This window comes from Xiphophorus hellerii, chromosome 4 (genome assembly GCF_003331165.1).
Source record: "Xiphophorus hellerii strain 12219 chromosome 4, Xiphophorus_hellerii-4.1, whole genome shotgun sequence".
NCBI classification, from domain to species: Eukaryota; Metazoa; Chordata; class Actinopteri; order Cyprinodontiformes; family Poeciliidae; genus Xiphophorus; species Xiphophorus hellerii.
This window is the reverse complement of record NC_045675.1, coordinates 18,535,238-18,559,580: the sequence shown is the minus strand read 5'-3', so window position 1 is coordinate 18,559,580 and position 24,343 is coordinate 18,535,238. Positions and strand designations below refer to the sequence as shown.

Genomic DNA, 24,343 nt, shown 5'->3' with positions numbered 1-24,343 from the left:
ATATGTACTGACAGTAATGCAGCGCAGGATTATAGGTTTTTACTTGAAGCAAGTAAGCAAAGACAGTGGCATGGTAATTTTTTCATGGTTTCAACAAGGGTATGGAAATGAATTGTGAATATATGACAGGTAAATATCTGTTATTGGTCATAACAGCAATATCAATCCCAATCAATCAATCAAAATGGTCAGATCGGTGCATCCCTAAAAGGTCTATCCCACTGAAATCAATCAAAAAGTACACATAGAGATCAGTTTGACAAAAAAAAAAAAGTATGTCAAATGTTTTGGTCTCAGCACAGTTTGACACTTACAGGGAATGTTTCTATAGCCACTTTCAAGAGCACAGAAGTAGGACATGAACTCCTTCACAGGGATCTTGAAGATCTCAAATAGACACATATCCTGGAAAAGCGTGTATGTCACCTGGGAAGACATGAACTTGAGCTTAAATAAAAACGGGAAACTGTATTACAGCATGCATCTTTGGTATAATTTAAGTTGCTCTCTTTGGTTACGAACAACCTCTTTCCTTTGCAAGTCCATACATGTATATTCATAAGGTCATTAACTTTAAATAATCAAAGGAAATAGAACTGTAAATGTTGAGTTTATCGCTTTGGTACTAACGTAGCTGAGGATCCTTCCCGTCTTCCCTCCTGTTGTGTCCACCAGTTCAAAGATCTGGAAGTTCCAGGTGTCCATCTTCTCCATGAGACCCTCATGGTCCTCCAGCATGGAATCAAGTCTGAACTCCTGTTCCCCCTGAAGACAGCCACAAAGCAAACACATAAAAAGAAGGAATAACAACAATAATAATTTTAAGACAAAATAAGAAGAAGAAATAACAAAATATGTCATGCATGTCCACCATAAGTTAAGAAACTGTAGGTTGATGAAAGTCAACATACAAGTCTTTAAAACACATTAGGTCAGAGGGGCAAATATTAAAAGTACCCACTCCTCTGATCTTAATACCCAGGTGAATCATGTCGAGCAGAAGCAGTCTGATCAAGCTCACCTTTGCTTTCTGAGTCTGCAGCTCAGTGATGGGCCTCTTCTCCTTCTCCTCCTCTACTACACCCAAGTCTCCTTTAGCGTCTGGCTTCCCATCTCCCGTCACGTCTGGCTCTTCCCTGATAAAATCCCCCCCAGCATACTCCAGCCCTTCAACCACTGTGAACACAAATAAAACACAAGGAGAATGTAATGTTAACACTAGTCTGAAAGAATAAAAGAGTGCAGTTGCTGGTTATTATATTACGTCGTTATATAGCTTTTGTCTAAAATGTAAGTCTATTCTCAACGATTGCAGTATTTTAATGAGTCCAGCAGAGGGCAGCATTAGTATATGAAACTACCCAAAGAGGAGTTTCTCTTTAACTATACTGGGTCACCAAACGAGATTGTCTGCATAACTGGATTCCACTCTGTGGCGTGCAGTAGACATGACAGTTTGTACCTGAGCGCCTGCGTTGAGCCTCGCTGTTCAACAGCTGATGAGAGTCCCCCGACTCACTGCTGGAAATTCCCTTGAGCATCTGACGACCACAGCTTTAGTAGACAACGACAGATCATATTGGCATGTGTACTGCAAATTTATTGATACAAGACTGGGATAAAGTGAGACAAAGGTAACATGGGACTTCCGCAGTACATGTCTCACCTGGTGCACAGAGAGAAGGTAGAGCTACGAAAGGCCTGCTGGAAATCAGTGGAGCTGACTAAAGGCTTGTGGAGGTTCAGATTAACACTCGGCTTTGTCAGGAAGTCCGCTGTGTCGGGGAACTCCACGGGCAACCGAGGGGTGAGGGATGATGAGGAGCCTGTATTTAGTGTGGGGGGGCTATGGCTTGGTGAGGTGACTGGGCTGAGGCTGGGAGACGTGCCTAGAAAGGAGCATAAGAATATGGGGATAGATAAAGGGGTAACACTGAAGCAGAGCCATAGCAGTTTAATAACATATGCAAGTTTGGGTAGTTAAGCCTCACCTGTTCTTCTGGGGACTGCGTGGTATGTTAGGGTGACAGAGGAAGACCTCTGTTTGGGAATGGTGAGCAGGTTTGCATTGGGACCGTTGGTCAGGCTTGAGCTGTTACAAAAAGTCACAAACTCAGATGTTTTTGCTCATCAGGACAGCAAAGCTCATCTATCCTTCAACACTGAAGTGCTCTCCTGCCATCTAGTGGAATCATTCTATAGAGACACCACCCCACGGCAGTTTCTGTGAGAACTCTGAGAACACTCAAAGTTTTGTAAAAGTAAGAAGCCAAAGTTTTATTTCTACATGCTTCTGAACAGCAAGAAGCTCTATGCTGTAGTAAAAGTCGTACATCAATTTTTCTTTTCTAAGGTGTGATTTGTGAAACATTTCAGGTTAAAGAAAAAAGAAATTACAGCACCAATTGATCCCTGTTTCTCAATTCCAAAATGTCAGACTGCTAAATAAAACCAGACCTAGAAAGTAATTAGTTTTTTATATGTAATCACCGAAGTTTGGCAGGGAATAGTTTGAAAAACAGAGCTTTGTGGATAATTTTGTAGCTCCTATTGTCTCAATCTTTTTTTTTCTCTTTTTTTTTCTCCGAAGAGTTTTTGCGGCGCTAGTGGCTCGTATTTTTGCGACAGTAGGCAGACAGGAAGGAGGGCGAGGAGAGAGGGGAAGACATGCGGCAAAGGTCGTCGGGACTGGGAGTCGAACTCGCGTCGAGGACTAAGGCCTCCAAACGTGGGGCGTGTTAACCCCCTGCGCAACCACAGCACGCCCCGTCTCAATCTTTGACTTACACAAAATGTTTTAGTTTATAATAAAGAAGACTGAAAGTGCAAGTCATTTTTAGTTATCAAAAAGTTCAAACAATCTCATCTCCTATGACATTTGATGAAGCATTATGCATATCACAGCAACTCACATCAGCCATGTTTTCTTTTTTTTTTTACTCCAACTCAATTAAAACAAAACGTGAAAACCAGAGACGACTATGCCTATAGTTGAGGCATAGTCAACTATAGGCATATAGTTGACTATGCCATAGATAGCCATTGTCTAGCTATCTATGTCTTGCTATTCAGACATAAGATAGTCAATAGAAATTGATCGCTATATGTTCACCTTCAGGATTTTCTACAACAAAGACCATCACACTGCCACCACCATGCTTTACTGTAGTTTTTTTAATGTTGTTAGTTTATACCAGGCATAATGGAATATGCATATTTTGGAAAGTTCCACTTTTTCTGTCTTTTTGTGAAATATTTTGAATTTTTCACAAGATTCAAAATCTTGTAAAAGATTTTCAAAAAGAAAGAGGCTTTTGTCTCAAACATATCAGGTCTTAGAACTGAATCATGAAAAGTGAGCTAAACTGGGGATTGCGTGACCTGAAGTTATTTAGATGGTGTTATTGGTTCTTTTTATATGACCTTGTTGAGTTGTCAGGGGACATTTTTGTAAGATATTCATTTCTGGGAAGGTTCACCACAGTTCCATGTTTTCCATTTGTGCATAATGGCTCCCACTGTGGTTTGCTGGCGTCATAAAGCTTTAGAAATCGATTTGTAACCCCTTCCAGACAGATAAATTTCAATTACTTTGTTTCTGTTTTTTAATTCAATTTCTTAAGATCAGGGGATTTTATATATATATATAATATATATATATATATACTGTATATATACTGTATATATACTGTATATATTTTTTTAGATGAAGCTAAAAACAACTAACTACAAACATCCTTTTAGGGAGGAAATAACTGATATAACTGGATTTTATCAACATTATGTAAGCCTGCTATAAATCTGCGTCGTGCTACCTGGTCAGACTGAGGTCACAGTGAGGTCTCTTTCCATTGTTACGCTCCCAGCGAGAAGAGGCAGAGTCTAGCGGAGGGAGTGCAGACGGTGTGGAGGAGGTTGAACTCCGCCTGGGCTGAGGGGTAGGGAGGCTGTTTCTGCTACTCAAACCCTGGCAGGCACAGGAAGGTTGCATTAGAGATAAGTATCTGGCAAACAATGTCTGATGAGGCAAAATAAACATAGACACAACAGAAGGTTTCAGACATGGGAGAAATTCTTACTGAATACATTGCAGAATTGCAAAGTGCCTTGTAAGAGAAAGTCTTCCCCAAAACTATCAAACACATGATTGGAGTTCCAGTTGTACTTTGTTCCACAATTTCCTTAATATCATTATCAGTGCTATGCATCATAATAATGCCTGAAAGCCAAAACTAAATAAATAAATCATTAATATGGACAGCTTAAAGAGATAGGAGGTAGGTTTATAGCTGTAGCGAAACCTTTGCTCACCTTCATGCCTTTCCTGTCGCTCCTCTCTGCAGAGTCCTCTGCCTCTACAGAGTAGAAACCTGGGAAGGGCGTAAAGGGGTTGACCCTGGGGCGACACGAGCCTGAAAACGTCCCCATCAGGCTGGAGATGCTTCGCAGAGTCGCGGCGGTGTTTGGTGACAGTGACGAGTCCATCAGCAGCTCTGACACAAGGTTCCTGGCCTCGTTGATGACTGAGAGATCCACGCCATTTCCACTCACTGCACCCTGCCACACGAACCCAAACAAAACCCCCAGTTAGGAACGAGAGGTCCAGTTAAGACGGGGGGCGTCTTTAATGATGTGCATTATTTGTTGCCATATGTGGTCCTATTGTTGAGAGAAAGGCTTTGCTTCCCCTAACCCAGTCAGAGGTTGATGGTGACAATTTAACTTCTGTTCACTAGTGCAGAAGGGAAAAAATGGCCTTCATACCTACTCACTGAACCAGACTCCACTGCTGAAGAAAATTCATGTTCAAGCCCATTTAAAAATTGCTAGAGATCATTTGGTTAAGCCAATGCAGTGCTACAAATATATAGACTGGAATAAAAGTTTAACTCTTTGAAACTCAGTGTTAAAACATAGTTCAGTAAAGTTTGCACATAAAAACATCATAGTGTGGAGCTATTTCTCAGCAAATACAACTCCATATAACTGGGAGGATAAATGTAAAGTATGCACTGTGAAGTCAGTAACGAAATGAGAAATGTTTAATAAGAATCTGGAGCTAAAACAATTATTTTCAGCAAGATAATGTTACCAAGAAATCTCTACATATGTTAAAAAACGATCCTAGAATGGCCCAGTCAATTACCAGACTTAAAGCCAAATCAAAGTCAACCCCTCTCCACACAGGAAAGTTTGGGATGTATTTAATACATTTCATTTATAATAAATATTCCCTTTGCTGTTCAAATTTATTGCATACATTTCTGCTCCACTTGGTTTCTTTGTATGTGTGACTAACTTACGTTGTTAGCAACATGTGGTGAGAATTTTAGGGCAAAAGCCATAGGAAAATATTTACTGAGAAAAACACTGAAGAGTTCATTATTTATTATCATTGTTAACTTCCTCTCCAAGTTCATTCCCCTCATTCCTTCTCTTCCTCTGGGCTCTTACAAAATAAGACAAAAGTGATAAAAAAAAAAAAGATTTGGGGGGAAAAAAACATCTATATTCCATTTTGAAAGTAGGGAGCTTTGCATAAATCAAAAGTCAACTCTCATAAATTGTAAGAGAAATCCACCACAGTGTAATCCTTCATTTTTAGACAGCTTTCATAACAGAAAATGTTCCTACTGGATCAACTTTGTCAAGAACACAAGCAAACAATGACTTTTGGCCTCTGGCAGCTGAATTCTTTGACAGATTACACAAATAGTTTAAACGGTACACAGAAATGTCTGAGTGAGATAAAATTAAAAAAAAAAGTGCCATGATTCAAGGGTCATTGTATGGAGGGTTTTACACAATGTGGAGTAAAAATGTGAGGAAGTGCTAAAGGTGAGTTCAGCTCTTTGAAAAGAAGAATATTTCCTGATTGACCTTTAAACTCAAAAACTGAGCAGAAGGAAATGCAGTACCGACCTGATACTGTGGCTTGTACCAGTGTTTAAGATCCCAGTCCCACAAGATCATCTGAAAAACACAAGTACAGCTGTCAGTCAAACATCAACATATACATGCTTATAAGTTACAGAAAATATGACAAATATCCACAGGCCTCGACCTGTGCTCCACTTTGAGCCTCCTCCAAAGGGGGCATAGGCAGGTCAGGAGCAGAGCTGCACAGCCTCTGCTAGTTTATTCTGCCTGTTATCTAAACACACAGTGTAGTAAAAGTTCACATTAAGGATTTCCTGCACCACTTCATGCACTCTCTCCTCTCCAGGTACGGTGTGGCTGCGCACTGCACACAGAGGCCTTTCACTGAGAGCAGAAAGCAGAAAAGCAAACCACTAAAACCACCATGGTGCGTCTACAATGGAGTTATGAGATCTTATCAAGCACCAACTACGTCAATCGGCAGCATTTCCATGCTATCTGTTGGTACCCATGCAAGAGCTCTCACACTTTACAGCACAGCACGGTCAAAGCTGGCACAGGTTGTGTAACACTACACTGGTGATCCTGAAATAACCTGATCTCCAGTGTCAAGTATGATTGTGATATAAATCAAGCAGATATTAATTGCTCAAGATAGCATTTAAGCAGGGTTTGTGCATGTTTTTATTATTTTCCTTGCCATACATACAATGGAAAACAGGGGAAAAGGCTTTAAATTTAGCTCCTTTTTACTTTCTCTTTGATTAAAGGGGAAAAGTTGTGATGCATTGGCTGTTATTATGGCTCACCACCCAGGGCACAGGGACATCATAGGGTGGAAAAATAAGACAAAAAAGAGTTAATTGTGTCTCAAAAGAGTTTTTTCATTGCCTGTATGCATATCTAATAATGAGAAGTATGTTGTTAAAGCAGCATAGCTGTTCAAAGCGGCTGGCTAATGATGCCAGATTGGTTTCATATTTAGAATTTAAATATCAGAAGTAATCCATTGCTATCAGGTACCAAAGCTTAGTTTCACTTTTTCTAAGCAAATATCATTTAGTCTTTTCTCATTTAAAATATCCTGCTTAGACCTGAACTTAATTATTCTGCTATGTTCAATCTTTTTCACAGCTGTAGTTTTGCCTTAGATTGATACAAGCATGAAAGGGACAAACAAAAGGACAAAGAAACCAGACTGGTCCTGATTTGACATTGTTGACAGATTCTAAAAAAAAATACATATTTAATTTGTGAATCTATAAATACAAAGGTGTAAGATACAGATACAGTTTGCTTATTTATTCAAAGTATGCAAGAACTTCCAATACTGTAACAGTGGATTAAGCCATCACGTAATCTCCATTTCTGCCACAAGGGGGACAGGACAGATTTTTTTTTTTAAATAAAAAGCTCTTCCACACAGCACCAGCCTAATCCCAAAATGTAAACATACAGTCATGGGTAAACAAGGCAGACAGTGTCATGTTAAAAGTATATATATATATATATGTATATACAGTATATATATATAAATAAATCACATCTCTTATAGGTAGATTATTTTATTTATGGGATATCACTATCTGAGAACACTATGGACTCTATTTACAAAGACCACAACTTAAACATCTCACAAAGAGGGCAAGTCAAATCTATGACTACATTTGTTAAATAGATCAGTGGGTCCACTCCTTCTAATCAGTACCTGCTTCATTGATCAAAGTGGGATGTTGGGTGTTTGTCATCAGCATCTGTACAATGCTGCCAAACATTTAATATGGCAAATAAGCCCTGCCATGGCAACCCGACATAGAGGCCAACAAACAATGGTCCGCACACCATGGCAACCAGATGGCGGGAGAAGGCCGTAGGACAGAGTTGCTGGCCTTCTGCTTGTTTACAGAGAGAGACGGAAGAGCTGAAACAGAGGCGGACATTAAAGAAGGCACAAGAATAGAAGACATAGAAAGTGAGATACAGGTAGATATTAGATTCCACATAAGATCTTGAGGCAGCTAGACACTCTCAAATGTCGCTGTCGTACAATAGAGCGCACCAACTGCACAATGTGCACAGCCATCCTAGCATGCATTTCATTTAACCTCAATCGCTACACAAGACACACACACACACACGCACACATACCAAACAGAAAACTTTTATAACTTGCCCTGACACAGGAAGAGGTGGTTGAAACAGTGAAACAGCCACAACTGTCCCCACAATTGTAGTCGAGACTCAAATTTTAGGTTTGATGCTTTTGCAAACGGTGACATAAAATCTTATAATGAACAGATGTTTTTTTTTAGAGATTGCATAAAAACTCAACAAAGAAATAAGTGACTCAGGAGACTCAGACACCTGTGCTCATGAATCTTCATAAACAACATGTTCGATGGATCCCTTTCATCCTACAAAATATCTATATGGCTCCGAAGGAAATAAAGTTGTTTTTATATTAATTTTTCTATTTTAAAATATTTACAACCAGTCATATCTCATGCCTCTGTGATTCTGTGTGACACTATGGGCAAACTTGCATGAGGATGTACATAAAGGTAATTTATAGATCATATCTTTTCAGACAGAAAAAATCCCCACCATTTATTTATGCACACTTTTCTAATATGTAGCAGACAAACTCAGAAGGTGCATGCATAAAAAATATAAGGCAAATATTTAGGAACCAAATTAAAAAAATTAAAAATACACACACATGCATATAAACAAACACAGGTATGCATTATAAAACTCGCACAATATTTCAATCCAAAATGGATCGTAAATATTTCCTAACTGGAGTCAATAAACCTGTGCAAGCTATTAGACGGCCAGTTAGTTACACCCCTGTGTCATATTAGCCTGCGCCTGCAGTGTGAGAGGTGCGAGAACTGATAAAAACATGCTAATAAGACAGTGTCGGGGGTGGGGGATGGTGGGGAGACCTATCAATGCTACGTAGGCAGGCAGCTCATTTGTATGGAGAGAAGCACAGCAATGCTGACGTCAATCTGCAGCGACATACAGCGTCAGCAGCAGCCCACCACACATGCACACGCTGATGATGAGGTTTAGGCTCCTGGCTGTCAAGACACCCAGTGAAAATAAGATGATGTACTGTACTGTACAGACAGAGAGAGACGGAGGGAAAGGACATCTTTACACACGTGATATTCACAAAGAAGAGCAAAGCAGAGGAGACATCTGGAGACTATGTTTAGTTATGGAAGCAGTATAGCTCTGTGGCTGCCAAGGTTTTCAAGAGAAAAAAAAAACAAGCACACTCTTTAAATGTGTCATTTTAAAGATGCAAACACACAAAACAATTAATATATACCCTTCTGGAAGCTGAAATATTTTTCTAAAAATTTTACTTTCTGTGTCTGCAGGGGAAGGGCAATATAGACCCAAACACAGATGATGTTTTTATTGCAATCATAATATAAGTGACAATAAAACCCATTATATAACTAAACACAGTGTTCCATTCTTTACAGCACCAATTTGGTAGAGCACTTGTTATTAATGATTGCACTTAATTATATTTTAAGACAGAAATGCAGTATTGATGCTTTCATTGTAGAAAAATGGATAGTTTTAACACCAAAGGTAGCAATTCTATTGTACCATCAATTTCTTGGATTTTCAAACACATCAGGTTTAAGTTGTCATCATGGCAGGATGAACAATCGCTGTCATGGTAATTATTTCCTCGTTATAATGCACAATGAAGTTTCCCCTAAGAGCTTTTTTTTTTTTTACTAAAAGGCAAATGGGATACACTTAAAAATCTGCTTGTTTGCAGTACATTTTTTAGCTGATATAACTAGAGGACCAGGCTTGCCGTTTTACATGTTGAAGAAAACCACTCTTCCTCGGTGAAATCAGGCAGACAATCAAGAGGTCCAAAATCTTGTAAAAATATTTTTGTAACAGCGCTACCTGGCACAGCAGCCATTCACAGATTAACAGGCCCAGTTGGGTAATTACAAGAGAATAGAGCCCTTGAAGCTATCCGAGTGTCTTCAGGGCAAACTGACAAGAATATGGAAATATTCTTTAAATATTCTGTCCAACCACTGACTGGTTGTACCCCAAAGAGAGGAGATAAGAAAGACTGTAAATGTTAGCTTCTATGACAGGTAAACCGCTACAGCTTCCACTGTGTGTGTCCATGCATAATATGGTGTATATGGCATTTGAACAATTAAAATAGGCAGTTATAAGCGTTTATAGAGGAGTTCTTAAGTATTCAAGGAGTTTATCTATTCACGAGTGGCGCTGGTCCCTAGCTCTTGTATGTACTTGAGGTAAATACCTATATGTCTATAGATATAAAGCTGCACAATTCCACAGTTTGTAGCACTGTTGCCTTTTCAAGCAAGAAAGCCCTTGGTTCAAATTTCATGTTTTCCCAATGCACACCTGAATCAAATGACTGAAATACCTTCTAAGTATTGTCTCACGTTCTCCAGAGTACAGCTAATGACCTGATCATTTGACTTGTGTGCTGAAGCAGAGACACATCTAAATGAAGCAGGCCACTGTCTCTTGAGGACTGGAGTTGCATACCCCAAGGTATGAGTGTGTGTATGGTTATATGTCCTGTGTATCTCTTGTGTTGCCCTGTGATGGATTGTTGACCTGTCCAGGGTGTACCTTCCCGGTTACCCAATGACCACTGGAGACAGGCACCAGGACTCCTGCAGCCCCGCAAAGATAAGTGGGTATAGGCAATGGATGAATATGTGGATATAGATGTAAGAAAATGAATATTTTTCACATCCAAAGACTCTAAAAGCAGCTGGTGCACAATGGTAGACCAGCAGTTTAATGGGGAGATCGCTATGCCCCAAAAGACCTCACCATGACCCTGCAAGGACCATTCACGCTCTGACAGAGTTGTAACAATTTTCTGAAGCAGTAAGTCTTCTCCGGTGCAAATGGGAACTTAAGAAGTCATTTAAAGATAGTAGGTTAACTGTTAGTCAAGAAAATAATTCTTACTTTGCATTTCAATGTTTTTAGAACAGCAGGTCTACAGCACTTCTAAATCTCTTCAACACTGCAACAATTCACCCCAGTCTATTGTTAATATATAACAGACTGTTTATAGATAATGGACAAGTTTTTAAAGAGAAAATGTCCAATTTCAGCTCTAAAGAAGTACTTAGTGACTGCAGCCAACTCGGGTTTGCAAGCATGTCTGAAAATGTACACTATTCAGAATGTTTTGAGACTTATTGTTGTCCATCCTTGACAGACAACAAGAAAAAATATGAGCACAAGTGATTAGATGCAGCAGTTCACTTTGAGTTAATGAGTATGAGTAATTACATTATGGTCTTTATGTTTTTATTTTTAGTACTAAAAAACAATCCTCCTAAATATAAGCCTACAGTATTTTAACCTAGAGGCACAGATATTCCACATTAAATGTGAACCTGAAAAAACATGTTACAATGTGAACAGAGGAGCCTTTCTGTAGCGCAGAAACGCATTGTGCTTTTCACTTCATCAAGATATCCAGGTGTTGAATGTCTAAATGTCTTATTCAACTTGTTGCTGAGTTTTTGTCATTTGACACGCCTGCAGTGACTCACTGTTACACCGTGTGAAAGCAGTTTCCAAGAAAAATCATTTGCTTCCTCTACACAGCTTCGCATCTAAACTATAATACATGAGGGCAGTATGCTTACCAACATGTGGGCTGGACCAATAATCAAAGACTGCTAAATTATAACACATTAAACTTTGAATGCTGACTTGACCCTTGTCACAATGTAGAGTTTGTATCTCCAATAAACAGATTCTCAATATATTTTAATTCCAATAAGCTTCATAGTGTTGAACTGATGTATTGAAAATGTCATGGATAAACATTAGCAATAGGGTAAATTTTAAAACTTAACAGGGTCCACACCTCCAGCAAGCAATTGTTCCTCAGGATCCAGACACAAGCAATGCATAAAACAAGGGACTGGTTTTTACCAGACTAGTGCAGTTATCCTAGAAGTCGTCTGAGAAGAACCCTGTCCTCAATAAAAACAAAACCCCAGTCACCTATTTAACAACAACTAACAAGAAAATAGGTTGCATCTTAATTTGTTTGCCAATTTTGTTTGAGAGTTGTAATGAGGTAAATGGACCAAAGCCTCTCAATTTCTGAACTGTCATGTATGTTCATAATGATAGCTCAGTTTCTTCATGTCGTTTTTATTTTCCTGGATTAAATAAGAAGCCACTTGTTACTCATCAGGAACTCTGGTTCGCGTCTGGTTTTAGCCATGTTAAGATTTACATAACTTCATTTGCAAATGAGGCCCACTCTGTTAGTGGAAAAGTTCCGCTTCTCAGCGTGGACTTTGTTAGCAACATCATGTTGGCATATTACATTAAAAATCCCACCAAGTGAATTTATTGTGCAGCATTTTAAAGTAAACTTTGGAACTCTTTGTCCTCTGTGTTGTCCAAGAATGTGAATTTTTATGAAGTTAACTAAATCTAACTGAAACCTCATCTAAAAATAGCACCAGAAATAACAGGAAGCTAAAGGAATTTGGATAGGACTAAATGACTGATCAGCTGCCGGAGTGATCCAACATCCAACCCTGTCTGGCCTATATCAACAACGCTTTCTTTCCACAAAGAAGAAGTGTAAACTTGTAGTCAGTTAAAGTTTACTGCTACAAAAACAGCGGTGCTTGCAGCTCTCTCATCTTCTGTCTCACAGGCACAGCATGTGGTTTTACTAGGGCACTTTGTTTACATGATTTAGTAGAAGAACTGCACGCAGCCTTTAGACACACACCTGCATGATACTGGTTGCTATCCGTACAATCAGAAAGTGCTGCTTTTGTCTGATAAATTATGGTATGTCCCTTAAAAGTCCTGCTCTGCTTTTACAGTGATAGGGGAGCAAAATCCTTGCTGGCAAAAAGACCCATTTGCAGGACCGTGTCTTTCTCCATTGTCTCTGCTTTGAGAAACAATGGAGAAAGACACTTAAAGACTCAAGCAGACTTTCCTCTATGTTGGGTTTATTAGGTCTCCAACCAAAGCTACAACTATTTGTGCTTTCTGCAGCGATAATTCTGAGCTCCTGCTGCCTTTACTGTCTCCAACGTAAAGGCATATAAGATCAAAATTATTTGTGGCCCTTGCAGGTTCAGATCTAAATAATTTTCATTGAACTGAGAAATTTGTTTTGGTTAAGAAATGACAAGTATTTTCTTTTTTTTTATTTTAAGGGTTTTTTTGGCTCTAGTGGCCTTTATTTGAAAGGGCTATGACAGGAAAATAGGGTAATGAGAGAGAGAGAAGACATGCGGAAAGGTAACCAGGCAGAGAATCAAACCTGTGACGGCCACGTCAAGGACTAAGGCCTCCTTATGTGGGCTGCGCTTAACCCCTGCACCACCACAGCACCCATGACACAAGTATTTTCTAAAGAAAATGTTTTTGTTTTTTTTATTTCTTGAAAAATGGTCTGAAGAAAATGCATACCCTTCTCAATAATCATGGTATTAAAGCCATCAAATCTTTTGTAACGTTTACTGTTATATAAATATACTTTTGTATAAAATTTAGCCAAAGAAAAATTTTTAAATTTAAATTCAGCTTTATATCTTTTCTTTATTTTTCAAAGAATATTTTGACTATTCCAATAAAAAGTATCAAAGTGGGGCACATATCAATAAACAGCCATGCACCTGACCTGCTGTAGTTACTTTCAGTTTTACCAATGCTGTATGGTAGCTGTTTTACTGCAGGAATGTAGTTCTGCACTAAATATTTCAAAGAGCAACATTTAGATCAACTGAATCTAAATTAAAGAAAACGAGCTGGTGTAGAACAGGAGTCCCTGCTCTGTTACAGCTGTAAAAGAGTCAGTCAGAAGGTTAAAAGGAAGGACAATGTCGACAAGTCAATAAATCCAGGTAAACATTTCATGAGTAGAAAGATGGTTATCAGGGAAGCTGCTTGAAAAAATTTTTGAGGTCATGCTGCACTGATCTGAGATCTGTCAGCAACACATTTTTATTGTCAATGATGAGTCTCTAGAGAAAAAATGCATCACCAGTGAAATTAGTTAAAAAAAAAAAAAAATTCTGCATAAAGTAATTCACATGTACCGATGAGGAAACAGCCACAAAATACAGCCGAAATTTATACGTTATTGAAGTGAGTGTGATATTTCGAAAATTCTGACTTTGCTTTAAGGTTTATCTTATTATATCAAACTGTATTATTTTAACTTTGATTATTTCACAATTCAACGAAATGAATGAATTTGTAATATTGCATGTATGATTTCCAGCTTGAGGAAACATGAACACAAATAAAACTAAAATCCATCACCATTAAACTTCAAAATCAAGGTTAAGAGGTTTTAGAGGGTGTTTTTTACTTGTGTGATTGTCCTACATTATGTCCAAATTACAATGTGGAAGTAAAAAACAGATAAAAAAAAACTACCCTCTTAATGCTGGGGATACTTAACAGACAGCAGACGGAGGATAATGGGTCATGGTACAAGAACATGTTCTTGACCTATGATGTACTACATAATACAAACAACCCATCAACTGGATATTCAAATAAATTGTTTCTCACATTTTTCTTAAAAATAAATTACGTCAAACAACATGAAATAGTTTTCGAAACTGAAGAGTTAGAGATAGAGGACAGAATTATATGTAAAAATTTAAACCTAAAGAATAAGACAAACTGTGAAGATAAGTAAGTGTTATCTTATTAATGAAAATGTCTGTGCATGACTATTAGCTTTGGCTCATATCGTGCATTTCTGTAGGCTTGCTGCTGCTGCTGCTGCTGATCACACAAAGTGGAGCTTTCACAACGAGAAAAAACAACATGCAGGAACAACAAAAATGCCACAATATGAGTAAGGTCAACCCCAGTGCGTCACTGATGAACTTTTTCCCACAATGGTATGTTTCATGCTCAAACAGGCTGAAACTTTTTTTTTTTACTGTTCGAGACACCCAAACTCAGCAGGAAGCTACCAAATGCTGGCAAAATACAGTCTGCATACCACATAAGAAGAAAAACAAATGAAGTTCTATTTGAATGTGAGTGACAACGTGGCTGTTTCTGCTTCCCTTTCCTTTTTGTTATAAAGACTGTGCTAAAATAAAAGTCAGAAAATGTTAACCACATGTATAAACTGTTAAAAGATAGGAAACAGTTGCTGAAGATTTGTTTGGACGTACTGTTTAAAAGGGTGCCTGTTAAAGTCGCAGTGGCTTGTCAGGTAGACTCTGGTGTCTTGGCTGTGTCACCATTTCTATTCTAAACCTCTGTGTTTTGAAGAAAAGGATTTTAAAAATAACCGCAAAGAGGGCTTTGCAGATGGGAGCCAGATTTACTTTAAGATGTTTTAAAAACTTTTAAGTAAGAAAAAAAATTATGCCACTTCATATAACACACATAAAGGGTTTTCATCCAGGCATGACTTTGGCCCCATATTTACTAGAAACCACTCAGTAAATCATGCCCCTATAAATAGTGGTAGACAGTGAGCAGTGCCGGCCATGCAGGCAGGTTACATTTTATCTGGGTCCACATTTTCTGATGACCTGAAATGCAGCAATTCATCACTATCGCACAAGATAGGGTGACCTTTGGAGATCGGTGGCTTCCAGCAGCATACTACGAATGCTACTACGAAGTAGCATACTACGAATGCTACTTCTCAAAAGTTCTTTCTGCTGACGCTAATTTGCAAGGTCATAAAAAAAAATATTAAATTTTTACCAAGTACTAAAACTACAAATTTAATAAAATAGGTGCTCACTTTGTGACCCAATCTTAGTGTTGTTTGAAGATATGAAAAGAGGAAAACAAAATGAGTTTTATTTTATTGGTACAGCATGTACCTGGAGCCTGTTTTTCTTTTCTTAAAGCTGTACTTCCTGCTGTCGATGTCAATCCAAGGTTTTGTTTACACTAAAGCACTGAAGGTTAGCAATATTAAAGTCTGAGTATGTGCCAGGGTACAAAGGTCATCTCAATCCAAGAGTTTTCTTTTAAACCGTCTCCAAGCTGTCATGTTCCAAGTAAAAATCATAAACCCAGTTAAGCTTTATACCGAGATGTTTGTTCACATTAATTATTTAAGTCTATTTGACACAGACGCCTACAACAGACGTGATTCCATCAGAAGTTAAGGTTGTCTGTTCATTAAGCTGTGCACTTTTGCTCTCCTTTCTCTTTGAAACCTTCTAAAATACTAATGTTGTTAAGTTTTACAATCAAGTCGTACAATGACACAATAAACTTTGCCAACCAAACCTGAGCCAGCTAAAATAAAACGATAAGATCCGATTACATTCATACCATGGATTTGCTGCATCACACTTTACTATATAGCGTGTTGATTGAAAATGTCCGACTGCAACTTCTTTTATGGAGAGGTTTGGGTTACCGGGGGTACACATAACTGATTGACATAACTTATTCATTTATAAATATTTATGAACTTAAACATTTTTATCTTAACACAAAAAAATTACACTATTTATATTAATAAAGAAGAAAAATGCTAGAACTGGTGTCTTTATGTCAACCACAGAAGGTTTGAATTACCAGCATAGAGCACCCTATATACAGTATCTCCTTGAGCAAAAATATGCAAAACAAAAAACAGCACAACAATTCTGAAGCAACACTTACTTACAGTTAAGCCCAAATTCTTTTAGACCCCTGACAAATTTAAATGATTAATTATTTAAATTTGTTCCTGGCAGAAAATGAAATGGGTATTTATAAAAAGATAAACAAATGGAGAAAAATTTGGGGGTGGGGAGGGAAATAATGATTGGTTTCTTTTCATTTTTATATTTTAAATGGCATGTTCGAAATCTTCTATAGCCTTAGTCTATAACCTTTGGAAGGCCTCCCCACCACTACCCTATTCTTTAGTTCCCCACTTAGATTCTTTAGCAGATTTGGGACTCTGGCCAGGCCATTTCAATACTAATATTATTCCAGTCAAGAGGAAACATGCTATTAATTTTAAAAGATTACTAGTTTAAGTCTCAATCTATGAGAAAATGAATAATTTTGGGCTTTATATGATGATTCAGAGTGTTTTTGAAATTTGTATTATTAATTAATGGCTTTTTTTATTATTATTTTGAGGTATTATTTTTATTATTTTATTATTTTGGGCCTCTGTGTAATAAAACAGGAAGGCCCATTTCTCTTAGCTCCTCTCCAAAATGAGAAACACAAAGGAGCATTCCATTCAGTTACACAGGACATGTGTTGACGTTCATAGAACAACAAACAGCCAAAAGAAAATAGCCACTAGTTTAAACGCGCCTATGGTAACAGTCGTAAAAGCAATTACAGATTGCAAAAGAACTGGATCGGTGACGAACAAGGCTGGACAAGGACCCAATGTTATCTTCTCATTACACATACTGAAGAGGATGTGAAAGGAGAAAAAATAAGCTCAATATCACTCTATGCAACTGCAATAAAAGATGACTTTTTGTACTGGGTCAGCACACTTGACATGCTTCATGCCCTTTGCACAAACTTTTTTTGACCACTAAGGAGTTTCAGAGTAACATATACTTCAGCAGCTGGTAGATCTGAGAACAACAGGAAGGTTATACCTGATATGGACATGAGAGCTCGACGAGGAAAGGCTCGAAGCCTTGTAAGGGAACATCTGGTTTTATCATGGAATCAGTGCAGGCTCCTCTCATAAACACAACCTAACGCCTGAGCCCTGGAGCTCTGGCCAATAACAAGCATGTGAACACAAACCCCATCCATCAGGGCCGAGCACCAGCAGGAGGAGTTCACGGGGAAGTGGAGAGAGAAAGAGAGAGGGAGAGAGGGAAACGGAGGGGAACAGCGAGAGAAGAGACCACAACAGAGGTGAGGTAAATCATTTACAAGCCAGTGAGCGACACAGGCTGCAGACAGCTTCTTGTTTTGCCTTCTCAGATGTCGCAATCCTCAAAGTTGCTACAAAAGTAGTATTAGGGAGCCTCACATTAGACACTTGCAGCATTAAAGGTTAAACTCAATAGAGAATGGGACGCTCTAATTCATCTCAAAGTCAATCAGCCGGATAATTCAAGTTAAATCAAAACAAATAATCCGACAAGGAGAAAATACTGTATGATAATCGTTTCACCAAATTCGGCTCATTAGTCTGGATAAGTTCTCAGCGAGAAACTGGTTGGCTGTTCTATAGTAACTGCAGACATGTTTCCGCTTGTTCTTCTTTGCTCTGTTGATCTTTATGCGAAGGTCTGGGTAGGATCACAGAAATAAAGGTCAGGATCACGGATGTCCTTCTCAAAGACGTCTCACAGGAAACAATTTATCGTCGCGGGGTACATGTCTACATAGAGTCGGTAGGAATTTTAGACGTAGTGCAAAAAATTTACTACCACAAATAAAAAGCAATGAGATTAGATAATCAAGATAGAATGTTTTGGCAAATACATTTGTTTTACAGTATTTTAACTCTCGGGTTCACTTTTTTTTAGTATGTCTGCTGATATGCAAATGTGAAATTCCTGAAGACAGACCACATGAAACCCTATGTAATAATATGCTTACATACAGTACAGACCAAAAGTTTGGACACACCTGTGTGTCCAAACTTTTGGTCTGTACTGTATATCAGTTTGCAAGAACAATGGCTAATCACCCAAAAAAAAGCATCCACATATCTAGTTTTCCAGTATAACCAAACAACCAAATCCTTTTCCTTCTCCATGAAGACAACACTCTACATCTGTTTTGTTCAGACATCCAAAAAGATAAAAACTGTCTCCTCCGGCCTGGTATATGGGTGGGGTATTTTGGTATTTCACATTATGGAGCCCATGTGTTTTGGTGCACACAACATGAAGCGGGACTATCATCATGCCATGAGGACAGTATGCTCTCAGAACAACCATAAAGAACATGCTGCTTTACTGACATAAAATAAAAGAAAGAGTCCAAACTATTAACTTACAAGTCTTATGACAAAAAATGAGGAGGAAAAGTCCAAATTAAACATGGCCAAAGAGAAATAAATCTCTTATACACCTGGCAATATTCAGGATTTTACCAGTTTGATCAAAACTGATAAAAGTAGCAAGTATTAATGTCTTGCAAAGGTTATAAGTTGAGCTTCAAATTGAAAAAAAGAGAACAAACAGGAGTGAGAGACAAAACAAAGTTTATAATTTATTTCAAACTATGTTTTGACTCAGACAGGCTGTTTGTTAGCTCTTTAAAGGTTTACCATAATTAGGTATCAAAAAACCCAAAACAGAACTACAAGAGTTTAAAACAGGATTAAGTAGCGAGCAGCCTCACTGCTTTTGTTGATTACTTAGAAAATTTGTTCAGGCACAGTTGATGCGAGTGTTTCTATGAGGCTGGTGGGAATGTTGCTCTAAAATGATTTCATAAAAGACTTTAGTTTGGAACAGACCACTGTTTTTGTAAACTTCCATTGCCATCATCCCCAAATGTTTTTAGTGGGACTTAGATCAGGGGTATATGCAAGATGGTCCAGAAGAGGGACATTATTCTCCTAGACCTAGACTGTTAGAAGAGTCATGATGAATTGCAGTATTGTGCTGTTGAAAGACCCAGTCTGGCCTACAAAGAAGAGGGCCCTCAAACAAGACCGACATCTTCAAAAAGCCACTGGCAGTTAGATGTCTCTTCAGCCATCAGGACTGTCCACACCATTTTTCTCTCAGAAAAAACTTCTTTCCCATTACAATGTCCTGTCTTTGATGCTAACTTGCAAAGTCCAAACAGGAAGGTTTGTGGTGTTGTGGTGATGAGGTTTCCGATGGAACATTTTGCCCATTAAGTCCTTTTCTCACACATACCATCTTAAGGTTGTTGGACAGTAGTTGGTATCACATTAAGACCTTAATTTTGGTCAAGGATCAACCTTTGTCTTCATGGACACTTTATTGGATCATCTAATTCAACACAGGTACAATTATTTTGTTCTACCACTAGAGATTTTCTGTCCCATAACTACGGAGGTCTTCAAAGAATCTGTAGTAATGGACTACTTTATGAAGCCTTACCTGTGCAGTTCAATAATCCAGTCTCTTTCACAAAAAACCTTATTGCCCTTGCAGTCAGGGGTTCAAGACTGTTTAAGAGCCAGACAAAAAAAATTACAAGAAAGCCATTTTTGCAAATTTTGACTTTTTGAGGTTATTAAATGTAAATATATGATTAGCTGATGAGCAGGCTCTTTGAGTTTAACTGCAGTTTTCAATAACACCTGCCTACTCTTGTTTCTCCTTGTTTGCTCCTCTTTCATCTTTCTGATTTTTAAGCTCGTATGACATAGTTATGGCATGAAACAAACTACAACCCTAGATCACAGCAAGTGAAAACACACTTTCCTTTTGGGCATTCAAATTATTTAATCTACAATGACATATTTTAAACTAGGTTACATAATTGTTATTCAAAATATTTAAACTAAAATAAAATCCATATTTCAGACTTTTGGCACAAGAGGTATTCGAAGGCTATTCTAGGACAACCTTCATCACCAGACGCATCACTCACATGATTCCTCTTGCAACAACTGAGCACAGGATATTTCATTTATTTGCAGATACTAATCTTCGGCTATTGTTGCATTCAACAAACACAAATCCCCACCCAGCCTCGTCCATTTGATTAAATGAGCATAGTGCATTTCAAATGACTGCTATAAACTGTTACATGACAGGAAATGGAGAAAAATCTTCCATCAAAGTTAAATCAAGATATTGTACTGCACTTGTCTTCATTTTAGTAAACAAAGCTACTCTTCCTGACATACAGATGGCAAGTTTAAACACAGAGTCACCTGCCACTAACAGCAGCTTAAATTGCTATTCCCTCAATATCCCATCTTAGGAAGGAACAGCATCAGCGAGTTGTCCTGACAGCATTTGGGTCAGTTCCTCGGAACCACCAGGGATCAGCATTTTAAACCTGAAAGGAGACACTCAGCAGGTGCTGCCCTACATCACCTGAAATGCATAAATACTGGAAGTGACTGTCCAGTGAGTGACACAAACAAATTTTAAGTGGGTTTACTAAACAGACTTAAAGAGAAAAAAAAAGTTACCTGTCCACATTTGCCTTGGACTTCTAGGCAAATGCTTCTGCAAGAAATGTTTTTGTTTTTTTCTTTATCATAACAACTTTCTAGGTATTTTAGTGTTATGGCTATATAGTTGTACATAGGCCTGTCACGATAGCAAATTTTGCTGAGCGATTAATTGTCTCAAAAATTATTGCGATAAACGATAATATTGTTTGAAGACCTTTTTACACTGACGTAATGGAAATGACGTAATAATGCATGCGATTTCCTGCCAAAGATAGATACACTTTATTTTCAAAAGAATATTTAACACTGGAACTGATAAACAAAATAAACAAAACAACCAAAAACAAAAATAAAATGGATTCTCAGTCTCCATTAACAAAAAATTTACTTGGAAAAAAAACTAAACATAAAGCCAAAGTGGAAATAAATACTGCATTCAACCAAAAGAGTGCAGATTATGAAGTCTGTATATTATATTACCCTTCAGTAATAATTAGATTTAAATAGAGAAGATGGACAGATCGACTACCTGATGCAATAGTTCACACTACACGATTTTTTGCTCCTATTTTTCCCCTTACAACAATCTTAGACCTTTGGTCTTTCTAAGATTGTGTGGTGTGTTATCGTAGATCGTCGTTGCCGCTCCGATCTAAATCAGGGGTTTTTCCCGACTGGGCGCTTAACGCAGCCTGTTGAATGTGACAGGTAGCCAATCAGAAAGCGTGGATTCTCCTCCGTGTTTTCTGATGGGAAATTACATCGGGGAATCCCAAACAGCTGACACGGCGCAACCCGAAGTCCAGCGGACATTGGAGATGATACGTGGAAACAACATTAATGTTTATTCAACATGCAAAGAATATAGAAATGACAAGAGGAGGAGTTGGAGCGAAATTGCTACCGCAGTTGATAAACCCGGTAACTTTTCAGCTGTTCTTCGTTAACGTGACGTAAATAGGTTAAAATGATTTTCATTCAGTCAGGACTTTACGCTGACACTAGCCACATGCATTGCAGGTAGATTGTAGTAAAGCATTGATTAATGCCTGGTTTTAAAATTAGTTAACTGAACTTGTAGCCGTTATTTTGTGCCCATTGTTGGACACCACACGGCAGGAACGAACCCGATTGAACCGTTATACCTAGGATTTCTGTCGGCTAATGTGTGGGTCTGTCAGGTTTTGAAAATGGGCCGACAATCGGCCGACAGCTCTAAGATCGTGTAGTGTGCGCTGGGTTTTACACTAAGGAAATGAGGAAGGGAGGCACCGGAGTTGAGCCTTTTTTCATTCAGTCTCATTAGCTTAAAGAGAAAAAGGTCGGAAGAGACGATAGTGCCGATAATTAAAATGACGTCGATAGCTTTAATTTATCGTACGATTAATCGATTTATCGTTTATCGCGACAGGCCTAGTTGTACATTAGTACCATGATAGCTTTGCATATATCAAACATGTTTATTGAAGAAAAAACTATTGAGGATTCACTGCAGTTCCCATTGTTCACTTTCATGTATGTACGTAGAATGTCATAGTGCTTACATCAGTGACATTTTAATCACTAGAGATGAAAGCATTTTATATGACGTACTTAATTAGATTACCATTTTGAGGACAATAACAAATAAAACAGAAATGAGCTGCAGGCTTTTTGATAGAGGAGGTCATTTCAAACCCAATAGAAAATTAATTAAGGAATTACTAACATGTCCGTAAGTTTAAGCAACCGAGCATTTTTACTTTATCAGATTGTTTTTATTAAACTCAATAAAAGTTGCAAAGTACATTGGTTGATAAATTAATAAACTAGAGGTAGTCATTTGTTTACAAACATTTAATGAATAAGAGGAAAAAAATCTTATCTAATCTTATCTTCCCTTTGTCAATCAGAGGTGACAAAGGGAAAACCGTCTGATTCCACTTTCTGATCGGGGCATAAAGCAAAGTATGGTGTAAAAATGATTCTGGAAGATCAAATACGCTACAAAACATGTTGTAATGACAACTGGCACTGAGCTCTAGCTATATGCAAAACGTTTATTGCAGCAGCAACACCTTACCTGCAAAAACACTTCAAATATGTCTGCAAATGCAGAAAATAGCACATTAAGTAATTGTCAAAAGTCAGCTTGAATGATCCACTTTTTGCATTTTGTGCCAAAATAAGTAGGATAACTGAAGTAACTTCGAATTCCCTCAAGCTTTGTGTTCTTTTTTTCACTTGCAAACATTTGACAAATAAAGGGCTAAGTCTCTCAGCAATCGCAACACAAAACTTTCTGTATGATCATTTTGTGCGTTGACCATATGACACACATATTGCGTCTTTAATCCATGTTAACAAAACCCCAGTCCCAGTAAACTAAAGCCCAATGCCGATGGTGCCATGCCAGCGTGCCTGCTGTCAGTATGTGGCAGCAAAGCCACTGTTGACTCAGCTGATCCTTGGATGCAGGGTTGCGATAGGTGAGGACAAAGAGGGTCAAACTGCAGCTGGCAAGAGAGTTTCAGGATTAACTGCTTAAATAAGAATATTGTTTGAGCATTTCTGATGCATTAATTAAATGTCTCAATCCTATTTCATTTACTTTTATATTTAACCAAACAACAATTATTGTGTGTTTATATTTACAAATAAATTGTAACTGAGGAGGTGCTTATAGGTTAATAAACGTCCCCTGATATGTGTGATACTTGAAAACCTTAGCTAAGGAGAAAATATGTACCTTTAGGTTCATTTTTCTGATATACAAGATAAAAACAGATTCTATAAAAAAATATCTTACACTTCAATGTAGTAAGTTCAATAACTTATACTTACTCCATTGAAGTGTATAATTTATGTATATTTTTTTAAAAGCAAACTTAAATAAAAATGTATTATTCTAAATCTCTTAAAAACATAATGAAGTGCACGTTGACTTTGTTTTGTTTTATATAAAGAATACTAAGGCTATTTTCTAATAGACAACATCGTATTTAAATTAGAATAAACCCCAAAAGTGAAATCAGCGTACTACATTAAAAAAAACCCTTCAAACAACAATAAGTAAAAATTAGCATAATCTTTACACTTTTTTCAGTGATATTATATATAGTGTTGGGACTAGTGATGCAGAAACTAGTACAAAGGGATTCAGAAATCCTTCAGTGGTGGCATCTGTGATAATATGCTAATTAGCCATGTGCTTTGTTGAACTTATAAACTGTAACTGCCGTAATGCAACACAGACAGTTCACAGCTTAATCTCAACTAAACCATCTTCACGTTCATAGTATAAACATATAAAATCTAAATAAGCATATTTATTTCCATCTTTAATGTTGACATTCC

General features: G+C 37.8%; 1 protein-coding gene across 1 annotated transcript in view; it reads right to left on the bottom strand.

The window, feature by feature from the left end:
* pde3b (phosphodiesterase 3B) overlaps positions 1-24,343 on the bottom strand; it is a 49,611-nt gene that overhangs the window by 8,472 nt on the left and 16,796 nt on the right. The window contains exons 2-10 of the mRNA XM_032561208.1: positions 5,923-5,973; positions 4,312-4,557; positions 3,816-3,967; positions 1,992-2,092; positions 1,667-1,889; positions 1,463-1,554; positions 1,022-1,176; positions 631-765; positions 315-426 (exon numbers count right to left, since the gene is read on the bottom strand). Of these exons, the coding sequence (XP_032417099.1) occupies positions 315-426; positions 631-765; positions 1,022-1,176; positions 1,463-1,554; positions 1,667-1,889; positions 1,992-2,092; positions 3,816-3,967; positions 4,312-4,557; positions 5,923-5,973 (1,267 nt within the window). The remainder of the gene's footprint in view (positions 1-314; positions 427-630; positions 766-1,021; positions 1,177-1,462; positions 1,555-1,666; positions 1,890-1,991; positions 2,093-3,815; positions 3,968-4,311; positions 4,558-5,922; positions 5,974-24,343) is intronic.